Here is a 16,757-nt window from a genome sequence, read left to right on the forward strand (position 1 = left end):
CTTGAAAATATCGTCTTCTAAATTTGTCAATCGCATGTGTGAGATCCCACTGTGACGTAATAAAATCTCGAGGCCGAGTACTGTATGGAAAATCCCCAAATGCATTGATGCGTAAATCATTGAATATATTACGTCAGTTTAATTTACCATTAAAATCAATAAAGATTATAATTTATTGATTATAATTATTTGTAGATAACATTTTGTGTTACAAACAATAGAAACAATAAGTAGCTGAGAAAATGATGAGTAAATTTTCTGCTGAGATAATTGATGGCCAGCATGGTTCCTGTCGTAAAATAGGTCAGATAAACACATTTGTGCAAGCATTTGGATGATCTAGATCTTTTATTCATGCTGGGAATTTTTTTATCGGCTTTCTTTTTGCAAACAATTTTATGAGGGGGTAATAAAGTTAAACAGACACTCTGGACTGGATCTCTCAGCTGGATGACACCGGATATTCCTGCCATATTTCTGTGTATTATACACAAGAACATCAATTGTCGTCTTTTTAATCCAGATGGGTCTTTTTTATGATGGGGGTAATAAAATTTAGATCGATCCCAGCATTTTTTTACCCTTTAATTTAATGAAGTTATCATCATTGGCACCATTTATTAGATAATTTAATTATCTATAAAAAATGTATTCACATAAAAAAGATTTGGCCACAATTATTTTGAGTAATATTAAGTTTAAGGTTATAGTGTTGTAATAATTTGCTCTTTTTCGATTCCCTGAAATTCCTATACAGATAAGGACTGCTTATCAGTAAGTTGGCTATTGACTGGGAGGTGTAATCTGGCCACTTGCCTATGTGCTTAAGGGTTAACTTGCATATTAAGCAATGGTATTATCCTAATATGCACCTATGAAGGTTTCGTCCCATCAGGACAGTCTAAATCTAATTGACGGTGTTCAAGGCATAAAAACAATCATCAGGCTTAATAGTTTTTGGGCTCAAGAACTGTGTAAGTTGACTCCAGGTTTGATGGCTTGGGTACTGCTGGTGATATGAAGGGAGGAGTTATTAAGGCCTGGCCACTTCTCATTGACAAAAGCCCTTAATCCAGTCTGGCCTGCCAGATGTTCTATTAATGGACATATATCTCTCTCGATCCCCAGGTTTGAGGGTGGGGGTACTGCCGGAGAAATGAAGCAAGGTATTGAAGCGTGGCCTCTTCTCACTGACACAGGCCACACATTTACTGTAAACTCCTGCCTGACCTGGTTCGACAATCTTTTGGCAGCCCTTGACTGCTTCACATGGGTTTTTGGGGAAAACTTGTTGTCACCAGGAGATCTGTTTGGTAAGACACTTTTTATAAGCTTTCCTGTTTTTAAACTTATTAAGAAATGTCATAGCCTTGGTGTAGTTGTCATCCATAAACTTGGATGTAACTAAAAATGACAACATGCACATGTTTAGAAAGGCCCATAATTCAGGTTTCAATAATTGTTGAGTAAATCAAATGAAAAATAAAACAAATGTACACTTTAGCTTCCCAGCATTGTTTTACTTACCTATTAGATAAAGTGAATTATTGTCCTATTGTTGTCCTAGCTTTGTAGTTGGCAGTTTAATTGTGGCCATTGATGTTGTGCAAACACTTGGAAACATCCAACAGTCAGAAATTTACAGTTGAAAATGTACTTAAGTGTAGCAAGAATGATACCTCTTGCTAAAATATTTGTTGGGATGTGCCCTTTGATCAACTGAGAAAATGGTGTCTACCTGCTGTGGTCGAGCAATGTTGTCTGTCTGAGGTGGTCAAGCATTGGTATCTGCCTGCTGTGGTCAAGAATTGGTATATGCCTGCTGTGGTCAAGCATTAGTACCTGCCTGCTGTGGCCAAGCATAGGTATCTGCCTGATATGGTCAAGCATTGGTATCTGCCTGCTGTGGTCAAGAAATGGTATCTGCCTGTGGTGGTCAAGAAATGGTATCTGCCTGCTATGGTCAAGCATTGGTATCTGCCTGTTGTGGTAAAAAAATGGTATCTGCCTGTGGTGGTCAAGAAATGGTCTCTGCCTGCTATGATCAAGCATTGGTATCTGCCTGCTGTGGTCAAGAAATGGTATCTGCCTGCTGTGGGCAAGAAATGGTATCTGCCTGCTTTGGTCAAGCAATGTTGTCTGTCTGAGGTGGTCAAGCATTGGTCTCTGCCTGCTGTGGTCAAGAAATGGTATCTGCCTGCTGTGGTCAAGCAATGCTGTCTGTCTGAGGTGGTCAAGCATTGGTATCTGCCTGCTGTGGTCAAGAAATGGTATCTGCCTGCTGTGGTCAAGCATTGGTATATGCCTGCTGTGGTCAATAAATGGTATCTGCCTGCTATGGTCCAGCATTGTTATCTGCCTGCTGTGGTCAAGAAATGGTATCTACCTGCCTGCTACTGTTAACTATGTATGCTCATTCACCACAGGAAAAGGAACAGCCAATGTGTGGAGGAGTCTGGAGTTCTTCCTGACCAAAGTGGCCCTCTCTGATATTGATGTGCTGGTGAAACTGTTCCTTAAGAAGGGGGAAGACCAACTCTTCACTCCCAGAGAAAAACAAGATTTCAACAGGTAAGAGTTTTTAGTTTAGTAGTTTTGACATGAACATAATATCACATGGATCTTGATCTTACCATGCTCTGTTTTACTTTTGTTGATAAGATAGTCTCATTGTTTGTAAATGTCATTGTCATTAACCACGGTACTTTTTCTGTTAAACTCAATATGTATACACAACGACGCATAGCGTGGTGTTGTATCAGGGGTATCCGATGATAGTAAAATGTATTGTCTCTGTTTTAGCTGTTTTACTTATTTGATACAGTTTATGAAATAAATTATGAAAAATGCAATAAAATTCTACTTTTGCTGGTGAATGTGCCATCCAATTATACTGTATGTCTGTTTTCAGAGGCAAATGTACGGTTATAATTAGACTGTTAAACTTCTTCACCGTAATGCTGGCCAAATACAAGAAAGAAGCTCTACAGGTAATACTTATTGATCTAATTTTTTAACAGTTGAATGTCATATCATGGGGTTGTCATATTAGTTTTTCATTTAAGCTCTTCTGTTTTTGTATTGTCTGCGAAGCATGGCAAACACATAGGGATGACTTTGTCTGTCTTTGTCAACATTGTTGTCACATTTTCAGTTCCAATCAATATATTTTGATGACCTTGGTGTATAGTCTTCAAAATTGGTATGCACATGATTGTATTGAATTTGGGGTCAATAGGTAATCGTTTAAGTTCATAGTGATGGTTTCTAGAACTGTTATGGGGTGGTGCTTTTGTTTCTGATCAATAACTTTTGAACTTCTTGATATAGACTCAGAATTTGTTTGCTCAAAGTTCATGGTCAGTAGATAACCCCTTGTATGGTACTTTTAGTCCAGAAGGTCAAAGATCAAGATCATGGTGACCTTTACTAGAAATTCATTTGAGCTCCAGACAGTCAAACACAATCAATACGCGAAATTGTAGCTCAAAGAAAAGATTTGTGTTATTGTAATGGCCATGGTGCCATCATCAATGGTGGCGCTAGCACGCACAAATTGATAACCTTGACCATAACTCATCTCTGTGGAGGACATTCATATGAAACTTTGTAGTCATGTTGGCACAAATGTATAGCCAGGCCCATGACATTGGTGTTGATAGTTATAGAGTTACACCCCTTACCTGACTGAACAAAAGTTGTAGCAGGCATGCAGTGGGGTTCACTCCACAACACTCTTGTTTATCCTTGTACTCCTGAGATCTTATTTACATTAAATTTTATAATTTAATTTTATAAAAAAACTCTCAATGCTTTTCTAAGGGTAATGGTTGAGATATACAGGGGCTGGGGTCATCATAGACATAGGTTTGTCAATGTGAAAGGAATTAGATTTTTATGTTTTTGTAAAAATGTATGAAATACATGTTTGAGGGCAAATGGGGTAGACGCTGTATCAGTAAATGGTTGTAACATCAGATATGGCTCAGCTACACATTAGAGAAAACACATTATACTTCAGCACTATTAATTTGAATCTCAGGTGATCCCCAAGTCCCTGCTGTGTAGAGATCTGTGGGAGCTGGTTCTGTACTGTGTGGTGGAGCCAGCCAGTGTGGGGTTCAACATCAGTGATGTCGACATCATGAAAAACCTGCCACAAGAGGTGAATACCAATCATTTATCTTTGTCATTTGTGTTGTATGAAACAGCAAATGTTGGACTTAACTTGAAAGGTTGAAAAAGAGAATTTGTTAAAGATGTTTTCAATAACATTTACACATATTTTCTTGGTCAACTGAAAAAAAACTAGAGACTAGCATGGGCATCCTTTGGCGTCTTGATCTTGTTAGATACTCACTGAAATTTGATACTTGGTGATTGATTTCCTGTACATATATAGCCGATTTCCGAATGTGTTTTATAATGTTGGTTGTTGCCATAGATATATCATAATGTTTGACACATCAATCTGTGATATATTTTGACAAATGTACTTTTAAATAAAGAAAGTTTGCCAATCTGTTTTACCTATCCATGAGTTAAAGAAATCTTTGTTTTACAGATGACACAGACGTTGGCTGTTTTCAACATGACCTTCAGGAATGAGCTGATAAGCCATTTTACGGATTCACTGAAAGCTGGAAAGAGGTTAAGTTTTGTGTTATTTGAAATCAACATACTTTCATTTTGATCAAATCAACTTCTAATGCAGTTTAAAAGCTGCATTGAATAAACCAACATACATGTTCTAAAAATTCCTTTAGTTTTACAAGTTTTGTTGTTGTTGTTTTTTAAGAATTTTTGTTCTGCCCAATATTACAAGGTTAAGAATTTGCAATGTTATTATTTAATCATTGGTAATCATGTTATTATTCTGGTTTTAAATTGCAAGATTTTTTTAAGTATGACTAAGATCCTTTAATGAGTTCTCAGGAGTCTTGCATTTTCATTTACATATATTCAAGTACATGAATCGGCTATCAAAGCATCCTCAAAGGTCATTTGACATGGCAGCAGGCAATTTTGTCATACAACAGTTTGGAGCCAGCTCTTGCCACTAGTTTTAACTAAGTAATCTGCTAACAAAGCTTCCAATAGATTTTGCAGACATTTCTTTTGCCATGCCAACAGGGACAAAACACCAATCTTTTAGAATCAATACACCAAGTAATTCAGTTTGTGTGGATTTTCTATAGGAATTGCACTCTGCAGCCAACTTTGTTGCCATGCAGCAGGTATTTGCTGGCTTTAAACAAATGCATCAGGTTGACCATCTATTGCCATGCCAACACAGAAGCATCAGAGTGTTCTAATTTCCTTTCTTCCGTAGGAACCTGTTAACGAAGCTTCCACTAGACTTTGGGGACTCAAGTGCTGACTATGTTGCTATGCATCAGGTGTTCTCTGGGTATCAACAACTGCACCAGGTTGACCTTCTGTTGCCATGCCAACAGGGACAGAAGACAAACAAGTCCAAAATTGCCCAGCTTTTGCTAAATAATGTCTTCAAGGTAATTGAAATATTTTGAGATCATCCTTTTTTGTGTGTGTCATACATAGCGTTTTAATGAATTATTGTAGAATCTTAGATCTTGATTATGCACAGCACATTGGTGATGCCCCTATTGATTTTGGGATCAAAAGGTCAATGGTCAATGTCATCCAATTAATAGAATTCTGGTTTAAGAAAATAATTCCCATTGTAATAGCATTTGTGTTAACTATAGCAGCAGTTAACTCAAAGTCTGTAAGTCAGATTTAATTTAAAGTAAATTCCATGTCACCAGTAAAAATAATCCCATAACCCATTTCAATAATGGTTTAGTCATTCTCCATGACCAAGGCAACTTAAAATAGGAAAGCTTTTTTTTCAGTTTGTAATGACATTTTTAGCTCGAATATTCGAAGAATAAGGAGGGCTATACTACTCACCTCAGCATCGGTGTGGCCATCGGCGTTGGCGTCCGGTTAAAGTTGAAGGGCAAGTTGAGATTTTCACTTATAACTTCATTACCCTTCTTTCAATTGACTAAATACTTCACACAGTTGTTTAGGGCCATCACATGATGAGGTTAGATAACTCCATATTATCCTTTATACAAATTATGGCCCCTGATTGACTATGGAACTTAGGTTAAAGTTTTAGGGCAGGTTGGGGTATTTATTAATAACTTCTATACCCTTCTTTCAATTGACTAAATACTTCACACAGTAGTTCAGGACCATCACACAATGAGGTTACATAACTCCATATTATCCTTAATACAAGTTATGGCCCCTGATTGACTTAGGTTAAAGTTTAAGGGCAGGTTAAAGTTTTAGGACAGGTTGGGATATTTATTAATTACTTCTATATACCCTTCATTCAATTGACTTAATACTTTGCACAATTGTTCAGGACCATCACACAATGAGGTTACATAACTCCATATTATCCTTAATACAAGTTATGGCCCCTGATTGACTTAGGTTAGAGTTTTAGGGCAAGTTAAAGTTTGGATTTTAATAAAAAAACTTCTATACCTTTCATTCAATGCACTTAATAAAATGCAAAATTATTGATGACCATCTTACAACAAGAAACTAACTCCATTTTAACCCTAAATACAATGGCCCTTAAATATATATATATTTTTTTTTTATTTCTTTTGAAAGGCACATTTTTATATTCTTAACCACATTTTCATTAAGGGAAAACAAGTTATTTGATTGACTTGTATCATTGTTCGGGCGGACTGGTGGGAGGGCAGCATCAAAGTCACAATGTATCAAATAATTTTAGCTAGGTTTGACATAAAGAGACCAAACTTGGTATATACAAAGCGTTTATGGAGACCTTTTATGGGAATGCGTTTGAGGCTCCTACAATCAAGGTCAAGGTTACTATTAATAGAAAAAGGGTTGGTATTGAAAAACTTGATTAAGGGTCTACATATTGTGACCAAACTTGATATATAGGAAGAGTTTATAGAGACCTTTCCTGAGATTGTGTTTTGGGCCCTGAGTGCAATGGTCTAGGTCAAGGTCACTGTTGCTAAAAAAAGAAATAGGGTTAGTACTGAATAACTCAAGTAAAGGTTGACATAGTGTGACCAAACTTGGTATATAGGACAAGTTTATGCAGAGCTTTCATGGATTGCCTTTTGGCCCCCTAGGTTCAAGGTCACTGTTACTAAATATAAATTACTGTTTCAGTTGTGGTTGACATACTGTGAATAAACTTGATATGTAGGAAGAGTTTATGGAGGATTTTCATGGGATTTTGTTTGAGGCCCTTAGGATCAAAGTCACTGTTACAAAAAATAGAAGAAAGCAGTTGAAGCTGAATCTCTTCTGCCAATCATTAAAAACCTGGTTTTGTCACATCGCGATTCTTGTTCCCTTTTTAATTTGATTGTTTTATTGCTTTTGACAGGCACATAATACATCTTTATTGTATTCACTTCTAAGTCAAAGCGTCGTAGTCGAGCGCGCTGTCTTATGAAAGCTCTTGTTCTTTATTGGAACACTCTTTCTGCAAACTTGCTCTTTCAAAAAGTGTCGTTATATTACAGGGTATAGTTCACAGCACTGGTTCAGCATTTACTGTTGTGTCCTTGACCCCTACAGCCCTAGGTCTAGCCAAGGTCATGCTTAATCTTGCACTTACCATGGAAGTTGATGTAAGTATGCTGGGATAAAGGTCTTGATTCAAGATGTTATTAGGTGTACATCTGATATATGGGATATATCATGATTCGTCATAAAATACTGTCTTCTGTAGAGGTCTCTCACATTTTGCCTTGGCAAGTTTAATAAATTTGTGTGTTATGTGATAGCAAGCGTGAGATTCTTTTTATCACATTCAGTTTCCCATCAAAAATTACAAAAATCCATACCTGTTTCATGCACCAAACACTGTACAAAGAATAAGAGAAATAACCATTCAAATTGAGGCACAATTTTTCAATTAAATTGTTTACAGATATGCGGAGCAACAAAAAGAATTATTAAAAATTGTTGTTTCTTGCATTTTACTTTTTTTTTGGAGGCAAATGACTTTGCATTTCTCAAATTTGTAAAAAAAAACAACAGAAAAAAGGAATATAAAATAGAAATGTGATATGGAACTATGAGTATTAATTTAAAATATATTTGATATGAAATTTATTGATTCCAGCCTAAGTTAACAGAAATTCTTATGAGCTCTACATGTATGTATTCCACCCAGGCAAGCACAGTGCTGCAGCTAATATTCGACATCCATATTGTGAACCGTGGGGCAGGAAAGAGCCAGGATCAGACCCACGGAGATCTTTTCTTCTCCACATTCTCGTCTGAGATCGCTGCTTATGGGGTGAGGGAGGTAACGGAGCTTGTGCCGCACCTTGTGGCTCGGGGAAAGGGCGATGCTGGTCGAGTGTGTGCGATTCTTACTGCAATTATTAAACATGTGACCAGGGATAGAGAGCTGAGGAAAAGGTAGTTATTTTGATGTTTGATAATTTTATCATATTTTACAAGTCAGGTGTTTGAGAAAATAAAAATTTCCAGGTGTCATGCTTTTGTCCAAAAATCGTTGCATTAGAAGATATCTGTGACTGAATTTAGCACACTTGGTGTCAGAATAATGAAGTTCCATAATTGGTAGAAAAAAAATGCAGGCAAATAACGTCTAGTTTATAGTTCTGTGGAACTGCACTGTTGAGTGTTAAAAAACAGATAGGGGATTCATTTAGGCATTGATTGTGTAAGTATTGAGGTTCATGCTGAAAATAACATGAATTAATACGTGAATGCCTGAATGTGCTCAGAGCTGAAATAAGTGGTTTATTTATGATACTGCTTTTGAAAATAAAAGAGAAGCACTTTCCTTCCTTGTTTGCAATAAGAAGAGAGAGCTTATCTTGTACTATTACAGATTGGGAGAGAAGGTTACACTCCAGGGTTATCTTGAACCATTACAGGTTACACACCACCATAGTTATTCCCCATATAATTCAATGTAAAATTATAATTTTTAGACAACATTTAAAGGCATTTCGAGCGAATGCAGGCTATGATAACCACATATATTCTTAAAGTACAAGCTTTAAATTACCTTTTAAGCCAATAAAAAAGGGGGGTCAAGTTATTCCTAAGAAAAATCACTCCACTTGAAAAACAAACTCTAAAAATTGCACCGTCCCCCATGACAGATCTTCCACAATGACCTTTCAACTCTAGGGCAGCGGTTTATGCTTTAATCTCTACTCTAAATGATAAATCAAGTAAGAATAGATACTTAAGGTATAAAAGTTTCAGGAATAATGATAGTTTTGATTTACAGTGTATTGAGCATGTGAAAACATGTCTATCAATCATAAGAACATTTTTTTTTATTGAGAATTTTCCACACAACGGAAGTACATATGACGTAATGGTGACGTCATTCCTTACAGATTGTGAGTGGGTTACACTCAAGGGTTATCTTAAACAATTTCAGATTGGGAGTGAGGTTACACTCAAGGGTTATCTTGAACCATTTCAGATTGGGAGTGAGGTTACACTCCAGGGTTATCTTGAACCATTTCAGATTGGGAGTGAGGTTACACTCCAGGATTATCCTGTACCATTACAGATATATTGGAAGTGAGGTTATACACCATGGTTATATTGTACCATTACATAAAGGGTGTAAAGGTTACACTCCAGGGTTATCCTGTACCATTACAGATTGGGGATGAAGGTAACACTCTATGGTTAAATTGTACCATAACAGATTGGAAGTGAGGTTACACTCCATGGTTATATTGTATCATTACAGAAAGGGAGTGAAGGTTACACTCTAGGGTTATCTTGTACCATTTCACTATTGGGAGTAATGGTTACACTCCAGGGTTATCCTGTACCATTACAGATTGGGAGTGAGGTTACACTCCAGGGTTATCCTGTACCATTACAGATTGGGAATGAGGTTACACTCCAGGGTTATCCTGTACCATTACAGATTGGGAGTGAGGTTACACTCCAGGGTTATCTTGTACCATTTCAGAGAGGGAGTGAAGGTTTTGAATGGAATCTTATCCCAGTGGCACAACCTATCTGGTTGGTGGGAGGGGGAATCCACACCTGACACACAGAACATGGCCATATCTCTCCTAACAAAGATGCTCCTTATTGACAGCAGTGTGAGTATTTGAATTTGTTTTATATATGCACATAACCAAGTACATGTAGATGTACATTGAGTCTTTCCTTGGCATTTTGACAGATTCCAAAGCCTTGATAATTGTGACCGCAAAATATAATAAATTGAGCTTTAAAAAAAGTTCACTGTAGAACGATTTTAGTTGCTATTTCATTGATGGCCATCTGATTATTTAAGATGCTTCTTATTTATGGCAATGTGAGTATTAAAGTAGATGCATGTACATTTGACTGAAGTCCAGGTATTATCATCGTCTTTGAATATCGCCATCGTCAATGTTGGTGTCCTGTGAAAAAGTTAGTCACTTAGATAATTACTATCAAATATTGAAATCAACTACATGGTTTATCTTGAAACAGTGAATGTTACTTTCAATAATCAAACTCTGGCCAAGCTTGAATTGTCAATTTATATTTTATATCCTATAATCTTATACTTTTTATCTTTTTATTATATGTACCACTAATATCCATTATTGTCAATGATTGATGAATTTTGTCACAAATTGTAAACTCGCAAATTCAGCCAAAAATTACAATTAGTGGAAAGAAAAAAAAGGACCTTGCAGAATTAAGGACCTTGCAAAAATAAACTATGAACAGTATTCATGATCAAATTTAAAGAAATGATGTTCAGCATTTTGTGTTTCAGTTTTTGACGACTGCAGATGAGAAGGGTCACTTGGTTTTCTCCATGTATCAGAAGATCCTCACTGATCCCAAGACTAAACTCCCATTTAAGGCATGTTAATGTTGTTGTTTTTTATTCAAAAAAATAGCTTATTTGCTTTTATTTGTATTGCCTTATATTTTTTGGTACTCTTTGTAATCAATTACATAACATTATCCATTTTACAAAAACGTTTGTCATTTCATTGAGTTATAATGTTGATAATAATGTTGTAATGTTAAATTTGATGCCTGGTGACCCCATATAATGTTGGTATCATTGGAAAGAGTATTGTTACTGATTAAATGTTACATAAATGAATGAACAAACAGTATTGATACAATTATTGCAGTTTTTATTCTTGATTGAACGAAAGTTTAAAGGAGGTATATTTGAGTCATCTGTGGTTAATTGGTTGGTATAATGCAATTTTCCTTGTCTCAAGCATGTGTTGATTTTAATTTAACTTTAAACAACGCCCTTTGTTACTTTTTTCTTGTCTGGAGCATAACTTGAAAACTAATAAATGGAATTTAATTAAACTTTATACAATGTTAGAACATAATGAGAGGAAGTGCAGTGTTCATGAACCATAACTCTATGTTTGCCAATTACATAGTATTGCCCTTTGTTACTTTTTCTTGTCCGGTACATAACTTGAAATTTTAAACTACCAGATTGAATCATAAAATGGTAAAACAAAATGAGAGAAAGTGGAGTGCACAAGAAAAATAACTCTATTTTAGCAATTTACAGAGTTATTGCCCTTTGCTTTGTGTTTTTGTTGTCAATATTTTGTCAAGACAATAACTTGAAAACTACTGGAAGGAATGAATTGAAACTTCATACAGTGGTAAAACACAACAACAGGAAATGCATTGAACAAAACATAACTATATTTTTGCCAATAATAGAGTTATTGCCCTTTGAATTTTTTTTTGTCCAGAGCATAACTTGAAAACTACTTGATGGAATTTAATTAAACTTCATACAATGGTAAAGCACAATTAGAGGAAGTTTATTGTCTAAGAACCACAACTCCATATCCATAGAATTGTCATTTTTAGGTGGGAGATTAAAATATCTTATTGCCATTTCCTATCAGCGTGGCGCCCGTGGGTATTTACCACATTCAGTTATAGCTCTAGATTTATATGAACTGAAATTGGATGTGAAAAATCCCTTTTTAAATTTTCAAGGCCAAAAAATGTGTTTATAATATTGTTTTCAGTGATATTATTACATATTCTGTTTTTTACTCCTAAATCCCTTACTAATGATACCAAAATTATATGAGGTCACTAGACATCCACAATTTATGTTACTGTACACTGTCTAGGAGATCTTTAATTTGATCATTATTATCCCATAAACATTGTATATACTACACAATGGATATATTATAGTATTGTAAGAATTGTATGCAACTACAGTAATTAAAAATAGTGGGAAAGTTAAAATTTAAGCCACGTAACAAAATTATTCTGTATTTCATCTTTCCAGTGCCGAGTATTGGAGTTGTTGCCCTTCTTTGTCCGTAATACTGAACAGCCCTGGGCTTTGAAGTGAGTTTCTTATTGTACAATGTTGGGGAGTGTACTCCTAGTTTTTGTCTAAACATTTACTCCCATACATGAATACCGGAATGGTAACAAGTAGGCGAAGCTTTGGCCTTATTTAACTACTTGTATGAGAAGAATATTTAATTTTACACATACAAATCTACTAAGTATCAAGGTTTGCAAACAATGCGATTGCATATTTTTCATGAGATTTGTTTATACATTGAATGCAGTCAGTGTTCATATTAAGTTGTAGAAAATAGCTCTATTTTCATGCCATGATGAAAGTTCAGTTTTATACAGTGTATGTAACCTTTGATATTTTCCTATCATGCAGGAGTGCTCTAGACAGGTTCAATGCAGACAACTTTCCCCTAAGGAGCTCCGAGTTACAGAAAGACAGCTCTGCATACCATGACTATATCATGGCTCTAGATGCTGTATGTACACACAATAACTAGTACATCAAAATGCTTGTTTTCTTGCTTTTTTATCATTTTTTTCACTGCTGTTATTTTCATTGCAATGAAATTATTATACCCCAACAAACGAAGTTTGAGGGGGTATATAGGAGTGAGCTTGTCGGCCGGTCTGTCTGTCGGTCGGTCTGTCGGTTTTCATGGTTTCTGGACGATAACTCATGAAAGGCTAGACAGATTTGAACAATTTTTGGTACACAGGTGTAACATCAGAAGATACAGGTCAAGTTCGATATTGGGGCTGGTGGGGCCAAGGTCAAGGTCACTGTTACTAAAAATAGAAAAACGGTTTCCGGACGATAACTCATGAAAGGCTAGACAGATTTGAACAATTTTTGGTACACAGGTGTAACATCAGAAGATACAGTTTGGTACACAGGTGTAACATCAGAAGATATAGGTCAAGTTCGATATTGGGGCTGGTGGGGCCAAGGTCAAGGTCACTGTTACTAAAAATAGAAAAACGGTTTCTGGACGATAACTCATGAAAGGCTTGACAGATTTGAACAATTTTTTGGTACACAGGTGTAACATCAGAAGATATAGGTCAAGTTCGATATTTGGGCTGGTGGGGCCAAAGTCAAGGTCACTGTTACTAAAAATAGAAAAACGGTTTCCGGACGATAAATCATGAAAGGCTTGACAGATTTGAACAATTTTTGGTACACAGGTGTAACATCAGAAGATACAGGTCAAGTTCAATATTGGGGCTGGTGGGGCCAAGGTCAAGGTCACTGTTACTAAGAATAGAAAAACGGTTTCCAGACGATAACTCATGAAAGGCTTGACAGATTTGAACAATATTTGGTACACAGGTGTAACATCAGAAGATACAGGTCAAGTTTGATATTGGGGCTGGTGGGGCCAAGGTCAAGGTCACTGTTACTAAAAGTAGAAAAACGGTTTCCGGACGATAACTCATGAAAGGCTAGTTTTTCTTGTCAGCAGTGTAACTTAAATAAAACAATACATGCATGATAAAAGAAGATGCAGTATGCAGTAACCTTGGAGTTATGGCCTCTTTTCAAAGGAATGGTTTGCCATTCCTGTGTCCAGGCAGCATTTGGGGGTATTCGTCACTCCTGTGACAGCTCTAGTTGATTTTATAATTTCACTGCTCTTATAGATTTTGGTTCCCATATCCATTAATGAAAGAAGAGTAGTGTTAACTGTGCCGGGTTGCACATTTCAAATCTCGATCGAACTTGTCAGAAATGTTCAGCAACATGGCAAGTTATGTTGCACATTCGTGCAATAGCCTCAAAGGTCAAGGTCAATTAGCTTTCACTCCAAATTTAGGGCATTTGTCATATTCCTGTGACACCTTATAAACCCATTGAAGTAATGCATCATATAACATTATGTGTTTGGTACAATCTGTATTTTGTAAGGGGATGTTACAGCTCAATGTTAAAATTAAAAAAATGAACCAATGGTGCATGACCTTACAGGTATTGAAAGGTGAGCTATAATCTGTGTGCGATATTTCCTTCACTGTGTACAAAAAACTCCAATACCGAATTAGCCTGAATTGATTAATGGATTTTAGATAAATCCAACATTTTAAGATGTCAAGTGTATTTCGAGAAATTTACACATCTGAATCTGTCTTGAAAAAATGTTTCTAAATATTACCAGTTCAATAGATTGGCTTGCAAATGGTGCAGGTTGAATTTCCTCAGATTTAAAATCATTCTACCCCTGTTTATAGATTCTGGCTGGTCTACAGCTGTCTGGTAGCCCCATGTTGCTGGAGTTTCTCATCAGCATCTTCTGCAGGGAACCAATACATGTACATGAGGATGCTATCCAGGTTGCCATTGTCAAGTTTACTAAAGGGTTAGTTATTGGCTAATCTGTTGTGTTTTTTTGTGTTGCCTGTGAGCTTTGCAGACACATGCTTATTAATTAATCTGGCATTGTCATCTAAATTATTAGCTCGACTATTCGAAGAATAGGTGGGCTATACTACTCGCCCCGGCGTCGGCGTCCGGTTAAAGTTTTAGGGCAAGTTGGGATTTTCACTTATAAGTCCAATACCTTTCATTCAATTGACCTAATACTTCACACAGTTGTTCAGGGCCATCACATGATGAGGTAAGATAACTCCATATTATTCTTTACACAGATTATGGCCCCTGATTGACTATGAAACTTAGGTTAAAGTTTTAGGGCAGGTTGGGATATTTATAAATAACTTCTATACCCTTTGTTCAATTGACTAAATACTTCACACAGTTGTTCAGGACCATCACACAATGAGGTTACATAACTCCATATTATCCTTAATACAAGTTATGGCCCCTGATTGACTTAGGTCAAAGTTTAAGGGCAGGTTAGTTTTAGGACAAGTTGGGATTTTCACTTAAAACTCCAATACCATTCATTCAATTGACTTAATACTTCACACAGTTGTTCAGAGCCATCACATTATGAGGTTAGATAATTCCATATTATTTTTTATACAAATTATGGCCCCTGATTGACTATGGAACTTGGGTTAAACGTTAAAGTTTTAGGGCAGGTTGGGATATTTATTAATAATGTCTATACCCTTCATTCAATTGACTTAATACTTCACACAATTGTTCAGGACCATCACCCAATGAGGTTACATAACTCCATATCCTTAATACAAGTTATGGCCCCTGATTGACTTAGGTTAAAGTTTTTGGCAAGTAAAAGTAAAGGGCAAGTTGGGATTTTAATAAAAAAAAACTTCTATACCTTTCATTCAATGCACTTAATAAAATTCAAAATTATTTACGACCATCTTACAACAAGAAACATAACTCCATTTTAACCCTAAATACAAATTATGTCCCTTGAATATATATTTTATTTTTATTTTTAATTTCTTTTGACAGGCACATTTTTACATTGTATCTTAACCAGTTTTTTATCAAGGGAAAACAAGGAGGGCTCTACTATATGGCCCTTGAATTTTTTTTATTATCTTTTTTTTTATTTTTTTTTTATTTTAATTTCTTTTGAAAGGCATATTTGTTTATTCTTTACCACATTTTCATAATGGGAAATCAAGTTATTTGAATGACTTCTGTCATTTTTCGGGTGGTGTGAGGGCAGCATCAAAGTCACCTTATGTATTGAATAATTTTAGTTAGGTTTGACATAAACAGACCAAACTTGGTAATATTACATTGTTATTGTATTCACTTCTAAGTCAAAGCGGCGAAGTCGAGCGTGCTGGCTTACGACAGCTCTTGTTGTTAATGGTGTCACACTTGGTTGCTGCCCCTTCAGGTCATTATTGACATCTTTGGGAGATTATCTAATACCAGCAAGCAGCATCCAATCGTTAACCTTTAAATAAAACAATGTTATTGTTTTTTCTATTCCAAAAACTCAAACAAGTATGGCTATCTTTAAAACTAACAATCCTACAGAAATAGTATAAAAACTTTTTTGTTGATAGAGAGACAATATATTTTATTTCCCATCTCTAGAATACCAAGAGGTAAGCAAAAAGCAGCGCTAGATGTTCCGTTCAACATTTTCTTGAAGACGTCTGGATTCCCGGCAGAGATCAGACGTGCAGTGATTGAGCGTGTGTGTCTCTCCATGCTGAATGTGGCCCACAAGTCAACTGTGACGGAGTTCTTCATGGAGCATATTGTGAAGATCAAGGAGCTGATAGAAGTTAAACTTGCGAAGGTATTGGAACATTAGATTGTAAAGAATCAGACTCAGAGTGAAAAGAGAGTGTTCTGGTTAAACAGGTGACTGCTTTTACCTCTAGGGGATGTGAGTCCGAAACCCGTCCAGAGAAAATTTTCTTGGCCAAGAAACAGACTTGAGAGTGATTTATATGTGCTTACCAATCAAGCTAAAATAAATTATTATTCACTTTTTACA

The 16,757-nt window shown here is 36.0% G+C and overlaps 1 protein-coding gene across 2 annotated transcripts in view; it reads left to right on the forward strand.

The window, feature by feature from the left end:
• Positions 1-16,757, forward strand: part of LOC128203635 (DNA-dependent protein kinase catalytic subunit-like) — a 106,869-nt gene that overhangs the window by 42,921 nt on the left and 47,191 nt on the right. For both annotated transcript variants that reach the window (XM_052905138.1, XM_052905147.1), the window contains exons 32-45: positions 1,129-1,313; positions 2,427-2,571; positions 2,912-2,990; positions 4,043-4,165; positions 4,565-4,650; positions 5,333-5,513; positions 7,557-7,664; positions 8,213-8,463; positions 10,016-10,151; positions 10,823-10,912; positions 12,344-12,405; positions 12,740-12,842; positions 14,593-14,720; positions 16,349-16,556. In XM_052905138.1, the coding sequence (XP_052761098.1) occupies positions 1,129-1,313; positions 2,427-2,571; positions 2,912-2,990; positions 4,043-4,165; positions 4,565-4,650; positions 5,333-5,513; positions 7,557-7,664; positions 8,213-8,463; positions 10,016-10,151; positions 10,823-10,912; positions 12,344-12,405; positions 12,740-12,842; positions 14,593-14,720; positions 16,349-16,556 (1,885 nt within the window). The remainder of the gene's footprint in view (positions 1-1,128; positions 1,314-2,426; positions 2,572-2,911; positions 2,991-4,042; positions 4,166-4,564; positions 4,651-5,332; positions 5,514-7,556; positions 7,665-8,212; positions 8,464-10,015; positions 10,152-10,822; positions 10,913-12,343; positions 12,406-12,739; positions 12,843-14,592; positions 14,721-16,348; positions 16,557-16,757) is intronic.

Source organism: Mya arenaria, chromosome 2 (genome assembly GCF_026914265.1).
Source record: "Mya arenaria isolate MELC-2E11 chromosome 2, ASM2691426v1".
NCBI classification, from domain to species: Eukaryota; Metazoa; Mollusca; class Bivalvia; order Myida; family Myidae; genus Mya; species Mya arenaria.